At 43.5% G+C, this 23,661-nt stretch overlaps 2 protein-coding genes across 9 annotated transcripts; one reads left to right on the top strand and one right to left on the bottom strand.

Annotated features, from left to right (window-relative positions):
- Positions 1-5,432, bottom strand: LOC108088168 (transport and Golgi organization protein 1). The gene is made up of 7 exons (XM_017185840.1): positions 5,148-5,432; positions 2,961-5,039; positions 2,285-2,721; positions 2,094-2,226; positions 1,273-1,897; positions 1,118-1,219; positions 1-996 (listed from the first exon to the last, which is right to left on the bottom strand). The coding sequence occupies exons 1-7, from the start codon at positions 5,293-5,295 to the stop codon at positions 255-257; spliced, it is 4,266 nt and encodes a 1,421-aa protein (XP_017041329.1). The 5' UTR covers positions 5,296-5,432; the 3' UTR covers positions 1-254.
- Positions 5,433-5,876: 444 nt separating this feature from the next.
- LOC108088164 (serine-rich adhesin for platelets) lies at positions 5,877-23,120 on the top strand. Of its 8 annotated transcripts, none has more exons than XM_017185830.2 (9): positions 5,877-5,967; positions 8,310-9,188; positions 14,995-15,194; positions 15,262-15,580; positions 15,705-16,523; positions 16,588-17,945; positions 18,572-18,628; positions 19,108-20,512; positions 20,698-23,120. In XM_017185830.2, the coding sequence occupies exons 2-9, from the start codon at positions 8,543-8,545 to the stop codon at positions 21,282-21,284; spliced, it is 5,391 nt and encodes a 1,796-aa protein (XP_017041319.1). In that variant the 5' UTR covers positions 5,877-5,967; positions 8,310-8,542; the 3' UTR covers positions 21,285-23,120. The 8 variants fall into 8 exon arrangements, with proteins under 8 accessions (XP_017041319.1, XP_017041323.1, XP_017041320.1 ...); XM_017185834.2 differs by having other exon boundaries at positions 5,883-5,967; positions 8,484-9,188; XM_017185831.2 differs by lacking the exon at positions 5,877-5,967 and adding an exon at positions 6,311-7,234.
- Positions 23,121-23,661: the final 541 nt, after the last annotated feature.

The raw sequence follows: 23,661 nt of genomic DNA on the forward strand, positions 1-23,661 counted from the left end.
TTGGGTTTTTTGTCAATGTGTTTAATTTCATTCAATTTTTTTGGATATCATTCATTCACCATTGAGTCAGGAGTTTTCTTAGTAGTTGATGTTGATGGATTCTCCTGAGATCCCTGTTAGTGGAATCGGTTTGAGAGGCCAACCCGACTCGCCCCGACCCGATCGTTCGATAGTCGTTGATTAATAAATATATTTGAACTAGTTTTGAGTCTAATATACTTGGTAGGACTTGGTCGCACGGAAAGAGCCTTCCTTCACACCTCGCTGTAGGGTCGCGATGTCGCGTTCCGTCCCGAGGAAACTGGCGGCGGACTGGGCGGTGGACTGAAGTCCGTCTCCGTGTCGTTGTAGTTGTACCGACTGTCCGACGGCGACAGCGAACGATATGTGCGCGGCGAGTGGTTGTAGGAGTCGCGATGGCGGCGGCCCCAGCTGCCGCTGTGCCTTCGACGGCGGTCCATGCCCCGCTCGTCCTCCTCGTCGTCGTCGTAGTCATCGTAATCGCTGTAGTCCGAGTACCGGTCCCGATCCCGATCGCCTCGGCTAGATGGTGGCGGAGAGCGCATGCGTCCCAGGGGCGGGGGACGTGCCCCTCCCGCTCCCGTTGGCGGCAGGAACGGCGGCGGCAGGCCCATGAACGGAGAGAAGGGTGCCGCCAGGAATGGCAGTGGATTTGGCATGTTCAGCAGTGGCGAGCCCGGCAAGGGCAGCGGTGACGGAGCCGTCTTAAGTTCCGCCCCCAGCACGGGTGCTCCGTTGGCGGCGATGGCCTCCATTACAGTCGGATCTCCGGCGCCTACTCCACCTCCTCCGCTGGCCATGGTGGTCAGCTTGCGCCTAAGGCCAGCGGCCTCAGCCAGCGCCTCCTCGCAACGGCGCTCCGACTGGCGCGCTGCCAGCCAGGATTCATGGGCACGGTTTTCCAGCGTGCCCATCTGTGCCTTGTGCGAGGCAATCTGGGCCTCGATCTCGGCACGCAGTTCATCGTTCTGAGATCTGGAAATTAATATGGATATTTAGAAAATACGTGTTATCTACTAAAAAAATTTAAAAGCTCCAAATGATTAAAAGGATTTGCTTTAGGCTAAGCAAGCTTTCAAATTTCTTGGTGGCTCACTTGAGAGTTTGAATTTCGTTCTTCATCAGCGTCTGGGTCTCCACAGTGCTGGCGTTTTCCCCTTGATGTTGCAGCCACTTAGTCTCCTGCAAACTGAGCTCTCTAAAAGAAAATATAAGATAAATAAATGTTCTAAATAAACTTAGATAGGCTACTTTTTAAGTTCGTTCTCCTTTTCGCGGAAGTAGCCGGATAGGACCTCAAGTCGCGTTTGGGCCTCCAGCTTGTCGCGCTCCGATTGGTTAAAGTCCTGCTTCAGCTGCTCGACGTCGGCACTTGACTGCTGCAGCTGGCTCTCCAGGCGCTGCCTGTGGGCAACTTCCTGCTCAACCTTCGCCTGTACCTCGACGAACTTCTTATGGGCGGCATTCAGTTCTCCGCGCGTCTTGGCCGATGTAATCAGCTCCTGGACGTTCAGGTTGGCGTCCTTCTTCACGGCCTTCAGGCAGTCCTCGAGCGCTTCGATCTTAGCCAGACTGGTCTGCAGATCGCCGTGTTCCCGTTCCCACTTGGCGGTCAGATCGAGGATTTGTTTCTGCAGCTTCTGCATTTCGTAGTTGCGTGCCTCCAGCGCCTTGGCCAACTCCAATTCCGTCTCCGCCTGGATTTCCTCGAGGCGGGTTTGCAGCTTTGACTTTTCCATCTCCAACTCGTAGTTGTCCTCTTGTAGGGCCTTCAAATCGGCGGTGAGACGAGCTGTGGCCTCCGTAAAGGAGTACTGAAGTTCGCTGTTCTCGCGACTCTTCTCAGCCAGACTTGAGTTTATCTCGATGATGATCTCTGAAAAAGTGTGCGAGTTATATCCTTAGTAGTCTCTAATTGGCATGCTTAAATGATATAAAATTAACTTCATAATAAGTTAAAACTATTTAAGAAGCTTAAAGTTTTCATAGAAATAAATATAAGAAATTAAATGAAAACCTTTCTTATCTGACAACAAGTCCAACTTTCAAAATAAATAGTTATATTTACTCACTTTCTTGGTCGTTTAGCTGTCTTTGTAGCTCATCGACGGTGCTCATGAAGGCTTCGTCCCCATTTTGACTACTCAAAACCTCGGATAGCATTTTATTCAGCTCTAGTCCAGCCTCAGCCGCATTATCCAGATCCTAGCAAGGGAAAAGACTAGTTAAAATCCGATCTGAATAGGATGTTCCTTAGCCCTACCCTTTCCAGCGAGCCAACCTGCTCCTGCAGCTTCGCCTTCTCGTATAGTTCTGATTCCAACTGCTTCTTGAGATCGGCCACCATGTCGTTCGAGCCAAAGGAGTTGTCCTCGATGCTGGCCAACTTTGTTCGTGTAGTCATAAGGTCGTGCTTGATGATCAGGTTTTCCTTGTGAGAGGCCAGCAGACTGCGCTCCAAGTGGTTCAGCTTCGAGAGAAGTGCGCCCTCCTGGCTGCTGTTGCAGAAGCAGTAGTAGGCGAACACAAAGAAGAGAGAGGAGGCCGCCGCAATAACCACGCACAGTAAAAGCTGACTGTGGTCCACCAACTTCCCAGCCATTATTTCCGCAAAATTATCCAGGGATATCGAGCGATGGCAGTGCGCATTCTCGGATTGAAACCGAGCACAAAAACCATCTATGTCAGCGGGAACAGAGTCTGTAAAAATAAAGGGGGAAAATGTTATTAAGCACGTCGATTAAAATATTTTAATTGCATTTTTTTAATATGAGCTTAAGTGTAAATTAGTATTACTTTTGTTGTACTTTATACTTCTTTGATTGAAGAGTTAACAGTATGTGTACAAAATAAGCTTTTGCCTTTCTTCATATTAAAGTTATTTTATGACTTTTTTTACTCACATGGAAAAAATTGAAGTACATGACATAGTTACTCACCTTCGGTTCTCTTTCGATGGGATGCCACCTCAGGCGTTCCTGGATATAAAATTCTTTGCAGTTCATCGCCGCCATCTATTGGGGTATTATGTGCTTCCTTTCCGATGAAATTGTTCACGGTGTCCACAATTGTAGCGAAGAGACCGAAGCCGACGCCGTCATCCTTGACGGGCACCTCCGACACAGGACTAGCTGTGGCCGGTAGAGCCACGGGCTCCACGGAACCAACTCCCGCACGTTCCGAGACCGCTTCGGGTGCTTGTGTGGTCTCTTCATGGATTGCGCCATACGGGGATTCTAGGTCCGGAGTTGGAGTAGTTTGCTCTGCACTCGATGAGTATTGATAGGCACTTTCCGTGGGATGTTGATAATGGTGATGCTGGTAATTCTGCTCTGACTGTTGCTGGTTGTAGTAGTCATTTCGGTTATCAACAACCTCGTTGGACTCTGGTTCTACAGACTCGTTGGAGTGCTGCTGATCAGCTACCTCCTGTAACCTCTTCTGTTGCTCCGCTTCTAAGTCTAACCTTTTCTGTTTCTCCGCTTCTTCATTTAATATTTTCTGCTGCTCAGCTTCCTCACGAATCCTCTTTTGCTCCTCTGCTTCTTCATCTAACCTCCTTTGCTTCTCCGCTTCTTCCTGCAACCTCCTTTGCTCCTCTGCTTCTTCCTGTAACTTTCTTTGCTGCTCGGCCTCTTCGATTAACCTCTTCTGCTGCTCGGCTTCCTCGTTTGCCTTCTTCTGCTGTTCCTGTAGCTGCTTATAATAATCATTGGGATTCTCAAAGTTCTTCTTTTCGAACAGAGGCGGCAGGCCAACAGGTTCCACTTTCAAAGGAGCCTCTTTAATGACAGGAGTTGTAGAACTGGTCAATGATTCAGATTCAGATTTTATTTCCGGCTCAGGTTGAGAAACAATCGGTTCGATTGGGTTTTCTTTGTTGGGTTCAGCTCGGACTTCATCGGCCAGCTTAGCTATGTCTTCTTGAACTTCATCATTAACAACTGAATTTCCGGTGGCCTCTACTGACAGAGCATCTAAAATCTTTGGTTCCACGATTTTATCCATTTCGTCCTTGGGAGTTTCCTTCACCTCTATTTCATCTACTGTTGTGGTATCATTTGAAGCTGCTAAAACGGGGCTGTCGGGAGTTTCTGAGACTACGGATTTTTCGTCTTCAAGCTTTGGTACCTCGGCTTCTGCCTTCTCAAGTTTGGGCTCTTCTTTTTGGTTGACCAAGTTATTAGTTGGGTTCAAATTCGGATTCAGTTCAATCGATTCGTTAATTGATTTCTTATCGTTTGCTTGTTCGGCGATGGACTCGTTATCTTGCCTGCCTTGTTTCAGTTCGATATCGTCTTCCTCTACTTCGTCATCCCCGTAATCGAAATCGTCACTGTCTTCCAGTTCAGCGTTGATAGCCTGCGGCAATGGAATTGGCTCCTGACGTCCGGAGACAGACGGTTCTTCCTTAGAATCTACCTGGGGCTTACTGGAGTCCAAGTCCAAAGCCTTTGGCTCTTTCGTGTCAACAATTGCCGAGGCAAATTCGGATTTCGGTGCGTCCTGGGTCTCTTTTATTTTTTCAGAAACAGCTGCGCTTTCGGTGACAGCTTGAATCACCTCCACTGGCAGCTCAGTGCCTTCCACCAGCTGCACCTGGGCTTTGGTAGCCAACGTTGGATCAGGAACCAGCTGATCCACCGCTTTTTCTTGCTCCACAACTATTGAATTAACGTTAACCTCAAGTGGTGACGTTGTGGTCGTTGCCAAGTCATCAGCTGACTCAGAGGCGTTTAGAACTGGCTGCAGTGACTCCTCCACGACCTGGACAGGACTGCCGGGTCCCACCACTGGCACTTCAAACAATAGATCCTTATCCCGAACCTGTACCTTCTTCTCCATGATGAAGTCTTTGTTAGCATAGCCGCGCCGCCCGTTAATTTCGACGCCCCACAGCTGCTTATTGGAACCGGCGCTTTTGGACAGGACTCGAATAGGGGAGTTGATCTTAAAGGATATCAGCCCTTCACCGCCGGTTGCATAGCTGATTTTGGCAATGCCAGTCGAGATTATCTCTGAAAGGCCAAAATCAGACCAAATTCCATGTTAATTATGCAATTTCAAGAAAAATAAAGCTATCAAGCGTCCAAGGCTGTCTTGTCTGGCCGCAGATTACAACTTACGTTCACATTTTGGGTCGGCGCACAGTCGCTTGTCGGAAAGAGTAGAGGCCCACGTCAAAGTTGGAAGACAGCAGATCGCCAGACCCACAAACAGGGCCAAGTCACTCAGCTGGTGTTGCTTTTTCGCTTTTTCGTTGGCCAGCCGCATTTTGCATTGTCTTGGGGCTCAGTGGTCAGAAGAAATTAACTTATTTCGCTGCAGCTACTAAATTTTTGTGTATAAAAATGGGTTCAGTTCAGTTCACTTTCAGCTGAGTTGGCTTTTCATTGATGTGACCAAGGTACGTTGTGGGGCTTTAGAAAAATACCGAATAAATGCTGAAGAAATTTGCCATGGGCTTCCACTAACCAGTTATTATTTGTGATGGGCTTTAAGTTACCAGTTCAAGATGAAACTAAATATTAAAATATATTGAAATCTAATTATGTTACAGTTTGGATTTTAATTACAAATATTAGAGAAAAAACGGACCTAAAGCCCCCAATCAAAAGGATTAGAAGCAGCATGTGAAATATTTATAGCTCGAACATTATCTACTATGTCCCTCTTGGCACAAACAGTAAAAATACAGAAATGACCAATCCCAGCCTTAAGATGGGTCAAATATTACAAAAGCGATGTTTACTGTACTTGTAGTCAAGAAGTTCAGTGTGAACATTGTAGTTTCCTCGAAAAATGGCGTTGACACGCAAATAGTTGGTGACAGAGAATTTGAGCCAGTTGGTAACACTGGCCAGAGCTCGTTATTTGTCGCGGACGGTGTTTCGCGGCTCTATTTGACAAATATTTTTAAATACAGTAAACTGAGTCGAGTGCGAAGTAAGCTAAGTCCCATATTGATAACTTGTGTTTTCGTAACAATCTCAGTGTTGTGGGAGGCGGGCACGCGGTGAAGAAAGTGTGTGTAATTTTTTGGAGAACTTCTAAAGTGACCTTGAAAATTGAAGTTTGTTTTTTTTTTTCTGTATGCTCTTCTCCCGAAATTGTAACGCGCAAAATTTCGGATAGGTATCCTAAAAACAAGTTTTTTGCCAAAGGCAAATCGTAAGGAAAAGCATGCATATTGGATTCCAATTTATTTTTTCCTGTCGAGCTGTATGGAAAAGGTTTCCTCTGACATCATATTGTTGGCATACAGAGAGAGAGAGATAAAGAGAGCAATTGTGTGTTCTGTGTGATTTAATAATATTGTTAAAAAATGCATTTAAATTCAATAACTAGTGTGAGCATTAATTAATACGCAAAGTGCTGTGAATATCAACGAGCATGTGTACACAAAGTTATTGTTTTGATGTTTGTTGTATGTTTCGTGCGATTTAAGGGAGAGTGTGCGAGAGGAAGCGTGAAAAGAGCACACGTGGATGGGTTGCCGGACTGTTGAGAAAGTTGGGAGTGGTTTATACGTCGCCATTGGTCGGTTCAGAGTTTCTCATTTTAATTTTAAACATACAAAAAATTTAAGAAATATGTTTGAACTCCCAAAATAATGGCAATTCTTAAAAACGAAAGAGATAAGACGAAATGGTATAAAAGAAACAAAAATGTTGATTTTCAATAAAAAACGCTTGTTACACGTAACATATAAATACTCAGTTTAAGCGCTCAGATGAAGCCAATTAATAGTAAATCAAGAACAAAGCCTTATATTAATAAAATGTTTGTTTAAATAAAGAACCCATCAGCAACATCCGCTTAACAAAACAACTAAACTATTCGGCTGGTCTTTTAAAAGTTCACGAACCCAAAAATATATGATGTCTCGATTCCAAAAACTCAGTCCTTTATTACCCGATTAGCGCTGCGACTATCTGGCAACCCTCTTTGTTGGCCAGCATGAAAATGCGCAACTCGGTTTCTATTTCTATCTTTCGCATTTTAAACGTCTTTGTGATCGGTTGTTGTTGGGTCGCGGATGCCTAATCATCGATAGCTGTATGCTGAATGGAGCACGGTTCGGTTAAATGCCCGATAAAGCGCCACTTCTGTTGATTGGCCGCATAAATACAAAATCAAAATCCTTCGCTCAAAGTTGTATAACAAAAAGAAGAAATTTGGGTGCGCGAAATAAAAATGCGCGAAAGTCAAAGTGCGTAAAAACAAAAACAAAATGTAAGCTGAGCGTATTTTATTATGTGCGAAACAAAACATATACAAACTACGCAACGCGAAAATCGAAGGGAAAACTTCGATAACAACAACAACTAAGTAGTCCTAAACTCACACCGATATGCGTGACGTAATTTGTGTATTTATTCTAAAGCAAATTTCGTGGAAAAGTGTGCAACAAGAGCGTGCAATTGTTTGTCCCTTTCGACTGCCTGTATAATTACCAATTGCAATTTGCCTTTTAATTTGAGTTTTGCATGCAACAGGGCGCGTGTTATTCGAACACACACATACATATAAGCCAACCCAGGCCGCACTTACACAGACGCTCGTGAGAGAAAGGCAACCTGGCGAGGTAAACAAAAATGCGAAAAGTGCAGAGGGGGACAAACGATAACAAACAACAATCGCAAACAATCTGCGACGGGCTTTTCTCGCTTTTCTCTCTCTCTTTTTCTGTCAGTGCAAACGCAAACAAAAACAATAACAATTAGGTAATGTTTTTTATACCATTCTCTTTTGCTCGCTGGTTTCGCCCAGAGAGTGTTTGAGGGTGTGCGTGTGCTCCGCTCTCTTTGTGTCTTTTAAAATTCGTTTTCCTATGGTTTTGAGACTAAACAGTGCACAGTGGGTAAGGGGGTCAGAACAACAAATGCTGCGCTAATAGATAGTTTTTAAACACCTAACTAAATTTTTATTCATTGAAAAACTTGAAAACCATAAATAGTTAAGTTGTATTTAAAAAATAAACTGGTTCAAAAAAAAAGAAGAAGAAAATAATAAATAATGACGAAAAATAATTATATTTCACGTTCACAACAGGCTTACTAAAGAATAGAAATTGTCATTCTATCTGCTCCACTGTGCTTTTGGCGGTGGAAATTTTTGAGCGGAAAATTTTGTCGTGTTTTGTAAACTGGCCCCTGCTGATTATTTGATGCGTTTGACAAATTAAAACACTATGTTATCGCATTTTAAACAGTAGGCGAGTGGCATACAAAACTCTTAGAATTTTGTTTGGTTCAAATTAATTCAGTTTGATATTTATTTTGAAGTGATTGAATAAATACATAATTGGAAAAAGCAGCCGAAAATGTAAACGGAGAGCGCGTTTGAAATATAAAAATTCGGTATATCAAGAAAAAACTATATTGAAGCTTATGAGTGTCGATATATAAAGTGATTTAAATGTAAAACATAACAATAAACAACAAGTTCGACACATTCAGCAAACTTGAAGGGCGACCAACTTGAAAACGACAGCAGCAACTGAAAACGCTTAGCAACAATGTTGCACAGTAATCGCGACAATGCAGAGCCAACTACAACAACAACAGCAACATCAACAGCTACAATTGCAACAACAAAAGAAGGCAATGGAACGGAGCCAATAATTGCAACGCACTTTGCAACAACATCTGCTGCAGCAGCAGAAACATCAGCTGGTGTAAAGGAAATAGATGTAACAGCTGAGGGTCAACCGCTGCCGTTCACAATAACAACAACCCCAGCAGCTGTGGCAGAGCGAACGGAATTGGCACAAACAGCTGATGCGTCTGCAGCGGCGAATGTTGCTGCGTCTGCTGCTGCGGCGGAGTCGTCCGCACTCGATGCTCAGATGCGAACGCAGCAACGTCAGAAGATCAAGATATACCACGATGCCAAGCAGACGGCGGTATGGCGCACCGATTCGCTGGCCTCCAATCCCAGCTCGACCATGTGCCCTGATTTTCCCAGCTCTGGAGCAGTAGGAGGTGGAGCACCCGCACCCATGGGCCTTCCGATGCGGAGCATTATCCTGTCGACGGCACCCAGTCTGCTGCAGCGAAAATCCTCGGACAGCTCGCTCACCTCGTCCATCGCAAGACGCGTCTCGTTTCCGGATAACGAACTGGTCACTGGTTACTTAGAGCCCGCCAATCCTTGGAAGCAAGGTGAGTTTTAATGTTAAAGGGCGAAAGAAATGTAGGTTTCTAAAACATTTGTAACGGGAAAAATAGTTGAGTTAAACCCAATTAAATTTTTTTTTTTATATTTATACAAAGCTACGTAAGGCAGGCCATTTTACAAGTATTATTTTTCACTGGTCAAAGATAACATATTAACTAATTGGATTAACTCAAAACTCAAATTTTACAAGTATTATTTTTCACTGATCAAAGATAACATATTAACTATATTGTGAAAAATATATAAATGTTTTTCTTCCTATATAAAACGTTTACAAAATAGTTTAAACCTTTTGAGCATATAAGAACAGCAAGCAACTTTTTTCTTCCGGTTGTTCAGAATTCATTTGTTCACTAGTATTTAATTGACAATTTGTCATTCCACAATCCCACTGGGAAGCCGTGCTTTTGATCTTATCATGCCCGATGGAACGCGGGCAAACACGGAAGCCAAATGCAAGTTACAATTAGCCGTTCTATTTACTTTACTTCCTGAGAATTCATGTATGTAAAGCTGAAAAGCTATACTCGTACATATTTTCGCATTGTAATGCGGGTGTAAAGAGGATTCGAGAGGTCTGTCAGCTAATTTCATTTGAACATGTTTTTTTGAGAGGAAAATAAGAATTGGCTGCCAAGTCTCTAAAATGCGCAAAAGTATTTATTTACCTTTGAGAAAGCGAACAGAGAGGCGTTGCAGCTGATAAATGCGTACTATTTGCATTTCAGTTGCTGTTGCTAAGTACTACGAAAATGCAAGCCAATTCAGGAAGACAAACTGATTGAAAATTCTGAATCCCACGCCAACGTTTAGGATGCAAATTGTAGATTTTTTAATTCGCTTAACGATGCTGATCTAGAATATACTATATATTCTGTTGGTAATAGGAAAAAGTAGAATTAGAAGTAAGCAATTATTTTATATTGGGCTCATTTTTTTGTTAACTTATCTTTTCCGACTTTATCGTATCGTTTTTAGAAACAAGCATTGATTTTGTGCAGTAACTCATAGCATCATGTAAATTTCGCAAAGAGTGCCACTGTCTGCACAGGTTTTCGATCTGTTCTTTAATTTTCGGTATAAATAAAATCCTTAATTTTTCACAACTAGTTTCTCAGCTGAACGTATAACTTATTAACAAGTTATTACTAATTTGCGCTAAAATAGACGTAAGTTGTTATTTAGAGAAATATTCTTGATCAGCCAGGAATGGTTTAATCGTAGTATTTTCAATACCTGGCTGTTAAGTTGCTTGTGCACCGAAACCGTTATATGTTTTGCTATTGCTTTTGAGTTTTCTTTGATTTTGTTATTTGTTATTTTCACGTCAGCGATAACAGAAATTGCTGATAAGATACGGTCCGGTTCGTTTTTCGTTTTTTTTTTATTGCTGTTGCTTTTCAGTTTGCTCCGTGCTTTTCACATGTTTTATTGTTATTTTATTATTTGCTTGCTGCTTCTTTTGGCCGGCAATACTGATTTGGGTTTTGCTTTGCTGTTTTCTGCTCCGTTTTAACTTTGCCTTGGACGCCAATCGTTGGCTCCGTTTTCTGCTCGTCGTTCGTCTCGTCGGAGCGTCTTTAAATTTGTTTAAACGATTGCTCCGTTTTGTTCTTGTTTTTGTCTCCAATATTATTTACCTTCATGTATGTGACACCCAGACCCAGACATGTATGTAAATTGTGTATTTTTATTTGTCTGTACGTTTGTTTGTTTACTTCGATTCCTTTCTGGTCTTTGTGTTTGCCTTTGTCTGTGTTTTTGTTGCTCTTTTTGTAGGTGTAGAAACTATGTGATGTCATCGTTGTCACTAAAACAAAAGCACAACAAAAAACAGAGAAGCCCCAAGAGAAGACATTATGACAGACAGACTTGATGGCAGCGAAATAGGAAAATGGTAGCTACACAATTGGACATTTGTGCAAATAGAAATTCCATGCATTTCACTGCCCTACAAACTACTTGGCTTATCTGCAAAAGGTCCAATCCCAGTAAATAACCTACATAGATTTGAGACCTAAACTAGGCCAGTGTGCTATATTCATATTAACTTAGCTGCTCAGCAATCATAAAAGCATCTAAAGTTAATGAGTAGTAAAGTGTAAGGTCTTAGAGCAGAAAAAAAAACAATAAACAGAATCAAACGGACACATCAAATTGAACGGTCTTAAGAGTGACAATTTCCATTTTTCACTATTAGATCACAATAAAAATAAAAGAGAGGATGTTTGCAATATAACACAGTGATGGAGCCATCTCAGACCGAATTAATATTTTTAATTAGCACCACCTGAATCGATGTAGCCGATGTTTCTACGCAAACTAGAATCTCAGTTTTTAAGCTTTCTCTTTGTAACTTAACCAAAAGTTAGATGACTATATCGTTTAACTTCCATAGGATAAATCGAAAAAATAAATATCCCGCTTGAGCTTGCCGAAGCTAGTTTCCTTTCTTGTTTAGTTTTTGATTTCACAAATCGTGAAGCACTAAATAAGATATTATATATCCTTAGCTCATTATATCATTATTATATCATTATATAAAAACAGTTAAATGTGACTTTTATTAACTGGCTGCCTTATTTTCAGTTAATAACTTTCGCTTAGTTTAAAAATTTCAATTATGCAGTCAACGACATGAAAGATAATAACTAGAGTATCACTTGCTGTGCAAAATGTCACGAGCTCGATTAGTGTACATTGGCGATGTAATTAATTTATGCAATTTGAAAACAAAGCGAAGCTCAGGCAAGCTAAAAAGGGTATAAAGAAAATCAAAATCGCAGGCGGACAACCGGAATCGGCCGACAAAGACAAGTAAATATGAGTAAGCTTTTTTTTTTTTTGTAAATGTAGCAAACGTTTGCATTCAGTTAAAATGAAACTCGCTCTCGCCTCATTCTCTGTTTTAACAATAACAATGCGTGTTTATGGCTTATTTTTGGTGGTTTATGTTTTTTTTTTTATTTATCTATCAGAACTTTTGAGACGGTTATCTTTTAACAAAAAACCCTTCGTCTGGTTTTGCCTGAGAATTGGTGTCCGATAATGACAAACGAGCGACGGTCATGGCAGTCAATTTGTCAATTCCAGTCGATGGCAGTCGGTTGATAGCAATAATAAGATAAGAGAATGGGACGTTTTCAAAAACGTTGGGTTGGTTTGAAACAGTGTCCAAGTAGATAACTCAAGATTTGGATGGTGCACAGCTCAATATTCATTATTAATTTTTTTTAATTATTTTTTTTATAGTAATGAAGAAAGGTTAAAAGACATCCAAGCAATATGTTAATAATCTTAATTTTTTTTGGTTATTTAAAGTGGCTCTTTCAATAAATTAAATTGACTTGGATTATTAAGGTAAATTTCTTTTTGTATGTATGTACTATCAACTGGAAATAAACAATAACGAAATCATAAAATTAATGACACAGCGGGGAGAACGAGTTTCCGACATTGTAAATGTTTAGCACTAAATTAACAGCAATTTAATTGGACAATTTTTGTTTTTCTCTTTCGAGTGCCTTTCGCTTACTTATAGTTTTTCTCTATTTGTACATACGATTTTTGCTTTGACATTTGTGAGAAGCAGGGACGTCAGCAACATCGGCGAATAAGGCACAAAAATCAATAGAATAATAAAAAATAGAAAAGGTATTTAATAGACGCAGGCAGACGGCGGCACGCGATTCTACAATGTTTGTATTGACTTAGTCATTTATCTAAGCGATCGATAACCGCGAATCGACAAAATTTCTCTTATCCAAGGGACTTTCATATTCCTGCTTACAACATCGATCAATTTGCCATTCTTTAATCCCAAAGAAATCTATTTGCCTTTATTGCCGCCGCTATCTCTAGCTATAATTCAATTCAAAAATCCGCAGAAATACGAACAAATATTTGACGATGACAAATAAGCTTAAATTAGGAAATTTTTGAACAAAATTCTCAGGTGGGCTTACCCTGTTTTTGTTTACAATTTTGTCGTTGCCCAAAGAAATTATCAAAAATTTATCGCAACTAAAAATAGGAATTAAAGCTTTGTATAATCATTTTTATGTATGTAATTAAGAAACAAAAAGCTAAAGGTAAAAAACTATTGATTTCAGAAAAGTTTTTAAAATACATATGTTGATCCCAATTGGATATAAGTTTAGAAAAGCAGAAAATTCTTAAGGTAGAAAATTTTAATGTGAAATTGGAAGTTAAGCGTGGTAACAAATAACTTAAAATATGTATCAATAGATACTAAAATTAAACGCAATATAATATGTCCTTATTCGCATACAATTTTTTTTCTCTCCAACTATTTCCTTCTCTTGGGAAACATTTGTTGACCCATAAAATCAAGTGTCAAAGTATAATATGCTAGGTCTAAATCATTTTTATTTTAACTAAAAAAACTGAAAAAATCAAAGAGAAACGTCAAACATGGTCGTCACATTGTCTGCCCGGTCGTGTGAAAAATCCTAATAATTCAGATTTTGAATTATCCTACTCAACGCTAATGAATCACTTAACAGATGTTTGGTTTCAAGGTGGCATCGGTTGGCGGAGGAGGACGGAACTATTATATAGAATTAAAGAACTTTTGACTGTTTGCCAAAATTGAAAATCTTTCGAAAAGATTTCTTGACAACATTTCGGATCTCTCTTTTTATTGCCGCTTCTATGTTGGCATCCAAGTTTTTGGCAGATCTAAAACGAATCTTTTAATTGCCTCTAACACCGATGTTGTAGATAATGCAGTGATAGATTAAATTGTTTACGTTTTTCATAAGAACTTATGTGTGTCTGGGTGGAGGTGAGTGCTAGTGTGCTGGCAACTATTTATAAGAAAGGTGCACTTGGCATTTGGCACAATGTTCTTTCTCTAGTCTTTTTTCGCATTTCTGTTGTACTGCATAGATGCGTTGGAAGCACCATAGTAACCAATAGTTCCCATTATTACAGAGGGCAAAAAATAACACTGGTGTTAATAATTAAATCCCTGACGTGCATCATTCATCATCGACCCACTTATTTATCATATTCTGTGAGCACATCAAAAGCTCTTTATATGAGTTCCTGTTGTTAGCTATGAGCTGTCATTAAATAGTAGACGTTGCGGTTTCTAAATTCGGTTCCCTCAATGACAGACAGCACACAAGATGTGTCCAACGCAAATGAGTTGCAAATTACAAGTTCACGATTTCATGTCAACCAACCCCTCTGGAAAAAAGCAAATCGTTTGGAAATTGCCGCCGCAATTTCATTTAATTTTTTGTGTGGACAATTTGTCTATGTCTCTCCATGTGTTTGATGCCGACGCCGGCGACTGTTGATGATCATGATGAGGCTGCTGAAGAGGGGAAGTGGGCGATGGTGTTCTGGGTAGAAACGAAACACTCGCACGCGCCGTAAGTTCTAGTTATTTGTCATATTTGACCATATAAAATATACTTGCCAGACCCATTTGATGCCTTTGAAATGGCGACACTTGATTGGGTGGAACGCGGGAGCATTGTCAACAGTTTATTGACCCAGACAATTTAAAAACACATTTATTTGTTAAGAAACTCCTGATATTTTAATAGTGGGATATATATTTGCAGCTTGTGAACAGCGTTCTACAAAAACCTCATTTTTTGAAATTGTGTGTGTTTTTTTTTAAAGATTTATGTAAATTATTATATTTACCAAACCGATATTAATATAAATTTATTTCATATCCAGTTTACTTAGTTTAGTTTATGCTAGTTTATTGTCTCCTGTGGCGTTAACTTACCATTATGTCAATTATTCCAGTATTCCAAGTAAAGAGTATTTCCGAGATTGTCGATCAGTATGAGCAGTCATGTCAAAAGCATCACACAAAGCCGCTAAAGAGTGTAATGGACCACCTGAAGAACCTAGATATAAACCAGGTGCGACAGCCTTCACTTCCCCTCAAGGGGAACCAACTAGCCGCCAACGATTGCGAAGCCCTCGAGGAGATTTTCAAAAGGGTAAGCAGTGAGTTTGAAAACTCCTTTTCCAGACTACGAACTATAGTACGTACTTCCTCGCTTGCAGATACAATACAAATGCATAGACTTGTCCGACTGCACGCTGGACGAGAGCTGTCTGATGGCCCTCTTCCAGATGATAGAATACTACGAGGCCGCCTATGAGCTGGATATATCCTACAACAAGGAGCAGATGAGCAAGCGCTGCTGGGAGCTGTGTGCCTACATGGTGGAGCACAGCCAAGAGCTGCAGCTGCTCAATGCCGAGAGCAACCAGATCACAAAGTTGGGTGCCGACAGCCTCGGTCGGGCATTGGGCTCCTCCAATCTGCACACATTAAAGCTTGAGCACTGCGGACTCAGGGGACAGCCCCTAGTCCAACTCTGTAAGTTACTTGGAGTGTCCTTAGTGTATTTTATCATTGCTGTGGAGTCCTAAACATGTCCCTAATCTGTAAATCGATTGGCTTTTATTTGAGCACTTGCTAAACTGTATTTATTATATTCTAGTATCATTTGCAGGCCGAGGTCTCTACCAAAACAAAATGCTCAAGGAACTGTGGGTGGGCTTCAATGATTTGGACTGCGTGGATGCCCAGCACATAGCCGACATGCTGCGCTACAACCACAGCTTGGAGCTGATCGACATTAGCAACAACAACATAAGAAACGAGGGCGTCATGTACCTGGTGCAGGCCCTCATCCTGCAGTCCACCGAGCTGGAGCGACGAATGGGAGCTCTGAAGCGGACCCGCGCCATCGAGGTGGACGAGTGCGTGTCGCCAGTGGAGACGGAGGCCCCCTCGGCATTGCCCCAATCCGTTGGATCGGCGGCCGAGCAAGCGAAAGATGACGCCGATGGCGAGCCATTCCCTCAGGTATCCTCGATTCTTGAGACTCCAGCGGAGGAGTCAGCCCTCGCCGATCCGGCGGTGGGAGTCCTAGTGGACGTTGAGAACGATAACGACGACGAGAACACCGAGGACACTGTGCGCACCGTGAGGAACTGCAGCCAAAACGGCGGCGGGCAATCCATGCTGGACAAGCTGCTGTCCATGAACAGCGACAGCAGCAGCGAGGAGGCGCCCTCGAACATTTCCACCGACACCCTGGCCGCCTGCTGCTCCGAGGACATCAGCGAGATCAGCAACGAGATTTACGAACCCACCGCCGCCAAGCAGCCGCCAGCAGCAGACGAGGTCGCTCCGTCCGTGATCTCATCCAGCCCGATGCAGTCGGAGTCGGCGGCTCTGGCAGCTGCGCCTGAGGAGCCGCTGTCTCCAGCGCACCAAAAACAGCAAAGTTCCCAAATCGAACGCAACTTATGTGGTGAGTTGCACTCAGAAATTGTTAAACCGTTTTTGGGATCTAATTTAAACTGATTTGCTTGCAGATATTACTCCCTCAACAGAGGCTAAAACCGTTGAACCCAATGAATCCTGTGTACAGAACAACATTATCAACAACAACAATAACAACAATGCCAACAATTCCCACAACAATAGCAACAACAATAACACAATCCAATTGCCAGCGGAGACAGGAGCGACGGCGACCTTGGCAGTCGTAGCACCGCCGATAGAGATCGGAGCCAATGCCAGTGGCTCCTCGCCAGCGGCGATCTTCGAGGTAACCGCCGAGGAGAGCGATTGTATAAACGGCAGCGGAGTGGGGGCGGGTGGGTCGCGGCCACTGGACGTTAACAAGAATGCCAAGGCGGGCGACGACTTCGAGGACACGCACAGCACGGACTCGGCGTTCGAGAGCGCCTCCGAGGGGGACATTAGTCGCCATCTGCCCGACGAGTTTAGCCGGCTTTCGGTGTCGCTGGAGAGCACGCGCTTAGACGACTTGACCAAGGAGATGTGTGGCATCGAGACGGCCACCATTGCCACAGAGTCCACCGAGTGTCTACTGGCCGCCCAGGAGGCTGCGACACCAACACCACCGCTGGGCGCACGCGCCCTTGATGAACTGGTAGATGCATTCCCGCCGCCAAAAGTCACGATTGCCGAAGAGTGCCTGCTGGCGGACAAAGAACAGAGTCCCAGTCCCTTTCCGACCCTCAGCCCGGCGCCCACGCCCCCGCCGCCGTCCACGTCGCCGGGAGGAGCCAGCATCGGACTGAGGCGAACAGAGTCCAGCTGTGCCTACCTCAATCAGTCCACCCGCAACCGGTCGCAGAGCTCCGACAGCCTGTGCAGCGAGACATCGCTGGATGGGCTGAGCAGCGGAGCCAGCAACAACAGCGTCAGCTCCTCCGCCTCCGCCGATCCGAAGTTCGCCGAGAAGCTGACCAAGAACGACACGCTGTCGCGTCGCCAGCTGGCCGAGGCCACTTTGGAGGCGAACCGTTCGCCCAGCGGTCTGAAGGCCCTGACCCTGTGGAACAACAACCTGACCAAGGACTGCGCCACTGCGGTGGCCGAGCTGCTGCAGAAGACCATTTCACTGGAACTGCTCAACATTGGGAAGAACTGTCTGTCCAACGACTTCATCTCGACCATCAAGGACAGCCTGACCAAGAACACGACTCTGACCACGTTGGGGCTACAAAGTGCCCATCTGAGCGCCAAGGGGATCGAGACGCTGGCCTCCATCCTCACCTTCGGCGGCAACAGCAAGCTCCAGCGGATAGACATCCGAGACAATAAACTAGAGGTGGAAAGTCTGAACATAATCGCCGAGGTGCTCAAGTCCAATAACACGCTCACCCAGATCGACATTAACGATGAGCCCAAGCGCCTGACGGTAAGCTAGAATCGAACTATTAGCCAGTATTAGCTGTATTAGCTGTATGACATGTCCATTGCAATCGAGAGTCGATCAATCCCATCAGAGGTCACAGTAGAAGTTGAGTTTGCATTTTGTTCATGCTCAATCTTTGGTTACGCAAATGAGAGTTGGTTCATTCAACATTGAACAAGGCAATAAGATCCTACTAAACTGCAACCCTTTGGTTTAAAACAGAGCAGTAATAATTTGCCTAACAAAAGATTCATATGATTTCATAATCTAAATATCCTTGGTAAATATAATTGAATAATAATAGAGAGATCTAACATTTCGTTTTGTTGTGTAGAGATTTTCATCTTAAAATCTAAACATGCTGAAAAAATTCTTTAAAATTACTCCGTTTGGTACTTTGAACAATTAGTATTGTTATTATTATTTGTATTACTTTACCAAGGGTAGTCGAAGCTGCGGCTAGCCGTTGCTAACCCCATTTAGTTCCATGACTTTATGAGATATCGTGCTTGGTTTGGATGGCTGTATGTTGGGCGCCCAGAGCGTCGCGAGTTTTGATTTTGAATTTTTAATTAAATCGTTTTCATTTGTGGTCACTGTTGTTGTTGCCTCTTTCATCTCCGTTAAAGTTGCCCATAGTGCCGATAGTAAATGTTATACCGCCATCGCCATTGCCCCAGGAGAGCGTAAGTAAACCCCCACTCAATTTGCTCCTCCAACTCTCTGCCCTCCGCCCACTGCCATCTGTGCTCGACTGCTGTTCACTAAGAAAGCTTGGCTTGCCCTCGCTAACATCGCTAACAACTCAATCGCACTCTGCCCGCCTGAAAAACGTTTCTTCTGCAGCTTAAATCAGAGCTAACATTTCACTCTTAAACTTATTGCTTGCCTTTGTGGGAATTAGCTCACCCTTAGAAAGAAAGTCAGTTGTTCGGTTGCTCAGTTGTAGCTTGATGCTTTATATAACAGACTCCGTGTCCTCCCTTTTTGTCAGAAACCCCTGGACGAAACTCTAATACCGTTTGCATTATCCACTGCTTTGGCGAACTGAGCAAATCCACAACTGAACACCAAAGTGGCTACTGCTCACTTTTTGCTAAATAACCAATACTATTTGTAGGATACCAAAACTAATAGATTTGATATGTTCTGTTCCTTGTTTTAGATTGGGAGCGATGCCCACCTGGACTACACGAGGGTGCTGGGCACCGTGCGCTCCCTGTGCTCGCGGAACGAGAAGCGGCAGGCCCAGGAGCTGGCGGAGCGGGCGGCGAAGGTGGTGGCCGGCGGCAGCAGCGTTGGCGTCGGCCTACCGGGCGTACGGTGTCGCGGCGGTTACTACTTGGGCTCGCGGAAGATCTCGTTGACCTGCCACAGCCGCCCCTTCGTGGACGCGGCCACTGGCACGGTGAAGGCAACGGCGACCGCGACCGCTGCAGCAACCGCCCTGCCCACACCGGCCGCCCTGCTGGAGGCGAAGCGGAAGAGTGGACCCCGCCTCCGCTCGCCGGGACCCAGTCCGCCCACCATATCGCCATCGTCCTCGCCGAACCGCAGCCGCTTTCACGTGTCGCGCGTGGCGGAAGTGGGCAGCCCACTGATCTCGCCCCTGGCCCAGCATCCGCCTCCGCACACGCCGCGCTCCGCCAGCAGCTGCATGTCCATACCGACCATCGCCTCGCCCAGCGGCAGCCAGAGCAGCCTCAATGCCGTGGGAGCCCTGCCCACCTCCAGTTCGCTGCCGGCGATGGCCTCCGTCACCTCCTCCACGCAGACGATCAAGCGGCTGTCGGTGTCGCCGCGGTCCCGCTTCCAGGTCTCTCGCATCTACGAGGACCCGCAGGTGCCGATGGCCAACCGCCAGCTGCCGCCGATCTCGCCGCACACGCCCCCCATCGACCTGCCGCCCACTCCGATGCTGAAGTCGGCGCGGAAGGCGGTCCTGCTGTCCGAGGCAGTGGAGGCGGCAGCCGCCGCGGTGCCGGTCAGCAGTGTGGTGGTCGTTGAGTCCAGCGATGCCAGCGACGCGCACAATAGTACAAAGGTCCGAGAAGCCGACGGCCAGAAGGTTTCGCCGCGCTTGACCATCTCGCCCACCCTAAGCCTCTCAAGCTCCACGTCGCCCGGCAGCAGCAGCAGCGGGAGCAGTAGCACCAGCAACGGGAGCACCTCCACCACCACCTCCATCTCCGCCGATGCCACCGACTCTGTGGCCTCGGTCCCAGAAGCTCCACCCAGGTCCTGTCCCCTGGCCGTGTTTGGCGATAACGACATCACGCTGACCAAGGAATCGGCCGGCGTGGTTGCTCTCTCTGCTGCTGCTGTGGCCAGTCACATGAATCCGGTGCCGGAGTCTGAGCCAGAGCCGCTGCCGCCTGCGGAGCCCGTCACCAGTGTCCCGCAGTCGCGCTCCCGCAAAACATCGTGGATTGCCAATCCGTCGGCGGTGGAGAAGCTGCTCACGCTGTTCAACACGGGCAATATGTTCCAGCGAAGCTCCTCGCCGGAAGCGAATGCCAGTCAAGCGAGCACTGTGCCCGCCGCCAACACAACTACAAACAGCACACAAAGTTAGTTATTTATTATTATTTATAGTAACTAACAAAATAATAACAAAAACAATCAAATAACGTAAAATAATAAAGGGCTTCTTTGCACTTATTTTCTTTTATATAATAACCATAATTTAAGAGCTCCAATTCCCAAAACAAAACAAACAGATACTGTAACATTTTAAAATTTTTGTTTTTAACAGACGCCACATCAGGAAGCGGCTTGGGAGGAGCAAGCGGAGGCGACTGCAGTACCACGACACCAAATCCCCTTCTCTCTGTGGCTCGAAAGTCCTCGGCCGCCTCGTGGACCTCGCTGACCGGAAGCAACATCTCCAGCCAGAACACAGACTCGGCCAGTTCGTCCTTTCTCGACACGGCGTCCAGACAGCTGCGGGATTTTGGTAAGCAAGTCTTCCGCCAGAACATCTCCTTCAACAACAGCTGCGAACAGGCGGCCTCGGGCGCAACTGCCCAGCATGAGTTGAGCACGGGGACGTCTGCTTCGAGCAGCACGGAGTCGCCATCCCCGCCGGAGTGCAACACGGCCCACATGCCGCTCAGCCTGAAGCGTCAGCTGAAGGAAAACATCTCGCCGGAGCACACGATCAACGAGGAGACCCTTCACACGCTACAGAAATTGTCGAGGGCAGAGGATTTAGCCCTGAAGGCGGAGGCGGCAACCGAACTGGGCGACATCGAGATCGTAATGCACAGCGAGGTGGCCGATTGCCACCTGGCGGAGGATAAAGCACAGGAGCAGGAAGAAGCATCTTCGAGTGCTGTTTAAAGAAAGATACATGGAAGTTGAAGCTGATCGCAATACAGAAAGGCAAGGAACGGAGAAAGCACCCAACTCAACCGAAGAAAGCAACACCCACCCAGCATTCCCATGGCTCTCCCTTGTACTGTACCCCACCCGCCTTGAAAAAATGGTTATGTAGTCAAGGATGATAATGATAATGGAACTTTGGGTTTCCCTTTAACCCCCAAAACAAATATGATGAAGTACACAAGTTATTACTAACTTTGTTTTATTTTTGGTTAAATTCATTTTAAGTTTTATAACAAGAAAATATAAATATATTTTAATTATACTTACGGCATCGAGATGCAAACTAAATTCCCAATATTCACTTTAAGAAGAATTGCTTCCGAAACTAATTTTGGGTGCAGTTTTTCTAAAGTGAATACTGGTCTAAAAATGGATAAACATTAATGAATGTAAAATATTGAACCAATATTTCAAATGTACACACATATAAACCACACATAAATATAAAACACTATTTGTCTTAGTGTGCGCATTGATAGCTGGCTCTTAAAAAGTTGCATTAACGTTAGGATCGAAAATCGTGTGGAACTTAGATGCAAAAATTGTACTTACCAATCCAAAAGAACACTGAAAAGTTAACAATAACTAGAATCAGACCCACAAAGCCACCGGAAATACATTGTTATACATACTTAAGTTAATTTTAACTATACGAAGAGCACGAATGTTACAACTTAATATGGGAAATCTTCCCGAAATAGGATTACTTCCCACACACCTTTGTTCATGGAGTGAAATTCCCTATTGTTTTTTCCCTTCTTCCACGTTCCCCAACTCGCTAGCAACTCAAACAAAGTGCGAACTGAATCAGATCTGCCCAAGTATTATGAATCGGAACAACTTTCAAAACAGATATACATATACTTAAATTAGGTACTTAATCAGCTTATCGATTGCCACTAATTATGTAATTAGCCCACCAGTCAGACCAGTAGACAATCTTAAGTTCAATGACATTGTGCAATTATTCGTACATTCATAATTCACAAAAACAACAACAACAACAAAAACTTAACGGAAATGAAGCGCAAACGAAAACAAAAATACCCAAAATAAATCCAATTGATCTCATTATGTGATATTTGTCGTAGTGCCCAAAGCGTTCACTGTACGTGTATCTATAACCAAAATATATGAGTTTAGCGCAGAGTGTACATACGTAACACTTGCTCTAAGTTAACTTACTCAAGTACATCCATCCCCCTCAACATCAACTGAGGCAGATCCTTAGTTAGAGTTGATCCTGATATCATAGGGTCACGATGCAACTTTTTAAAATGCCAGCCATTAATGGGCGTGCCTAAACGTTATAGATAAATGAAACACACAGCAAACATAAATATATATATAACTTTAAACATATTATAAATCATGGAAGATCTTGTAAATACCGCGTGTGTACTCTCTGTAGGGAAATGGGGAGCCTCTAGACGAAGCTACCCCGAATTCTGAGTTTTTTTGCTCTTTGTTAACGATTTTTGTTTTTGTTTAATATTTTATTGTTTAAAAATATAAATGTAGCTATATGTGTATATCTCTATATATTATGAACGTATTTAAGTAGTGAAAAGCAAACAAATTTTTCAAATATTTCCCTAAATTTACCAATTGAAATGTATCTCTGAGTTGAGAGGAAATACTTAAAAATGTATCGTACTTAATTTACAGAGTGAATAAGATTCTTTCTGGTGCTAAAGCTAAGAGTTTGCCATATAGCTAGATACCTATTTTCGGCAATCTAAATGCACCTCGCAGTTTATTAAATCAATTGTTTACTCTTTTGATGCTAAATTTGTTTTTTTTTGTCAATAGCTATGATTCTGTGTTACTTTGGCAATTCTATTACTTATTTTTTATAATTTAAGTTTATAAATTAGAAAAAACTACTAAACCGAAAAATTTACTGAATAAACATAAAAGTTGTAACGAAATTAGCTGTACTGTTTTGCATAACTTTAAGAAAGCGGAAAGGTTTTCAAAACATTTTTTTCTTCGGGTAGTCGGAATAATTATGTATTTATTTCAACAATTTTCGTGGGAAAATGGAAAATGTTAATCACAAATAAACCCGGCGAAAATGTTTATATTAAATTTTCCTGACACATTGCCTTTTTAACCCTACATATATAAGTTATATTCACGGCATTATCTATGAACATGCTGTTATATTCAAATCATTAGAATCATTATGTGGAGAGCCGATTATTTGAATGCATTTTTTTTTTAACTTGCAGACCTTGACTGTCGGCAGGTCCCAATTCGGCTGTTATGGTTTTTGATTACCTGGCTAAATCGTGGGAAAATTAAAAAAAATAAGAATAGTCCCTTGTTC

Source organism: Drosophila ficusphila, unplaced genomic scaffold (assembly GCF_018152265.1).
Source record: "Drosophila ficusphila isolate 14025-0441.05 unplaced genomic scaffold, ASM1815226v1 contig_607, whole genome shotgun sequence".
NCBI classification, from domain to species: Eukaryota; Metazoa; Arthropoda; class Insecta; order Diptera; family Drosophilidae; genus Drosophila; species Drosophila ficusphila.

Bases quoted from the DNA above. Each gene is read 5' to 3' on its own strand.
- LOC108088164 (XM_017185830.2), top strand. From the start codon at position 8,543: ATGTTGCACAGTAATCGCGACAATGCAGAGCCAACTACAACAACAACA. The intron at 16,524-16,587 runs GTGAGTTGCACT...ATTTGCTTGCAG, and splicing joins AATCGAACGCAACTTATGTG to ATATTACTCCCTCAACAGAG. The intron at 18,629-19,107 runs GTAAGTAAACCC...TCCTTGTTTTAG, and splicing joins CGCCATTGCCCCAGGAGAGC to ATTGGGAGCGATGCCCACCT.
- LOC108088168 (XM_017185840.1), bottom strand. From the start codon at position 5,295: ATGCGGCTGGCCAACGAAAAAGCGAAAAAGCAACACCAGCTGAGTGAC. The intron at 5,040-5,147 runs GTAAGTTGTAAT...TTGGCCTTTCAG, and splicing joins CGCCGACCCAAAATGTGAAC to AGATAATCTCGACTGGCATT. The intron at 2,227-2,284 runs GTAGGGCTAAGG...TTCCCTTGCTAG, and splicing joins AGGTTGGCTCGCTGGAAAGG to GATCTGGATAATGCGGCTGA.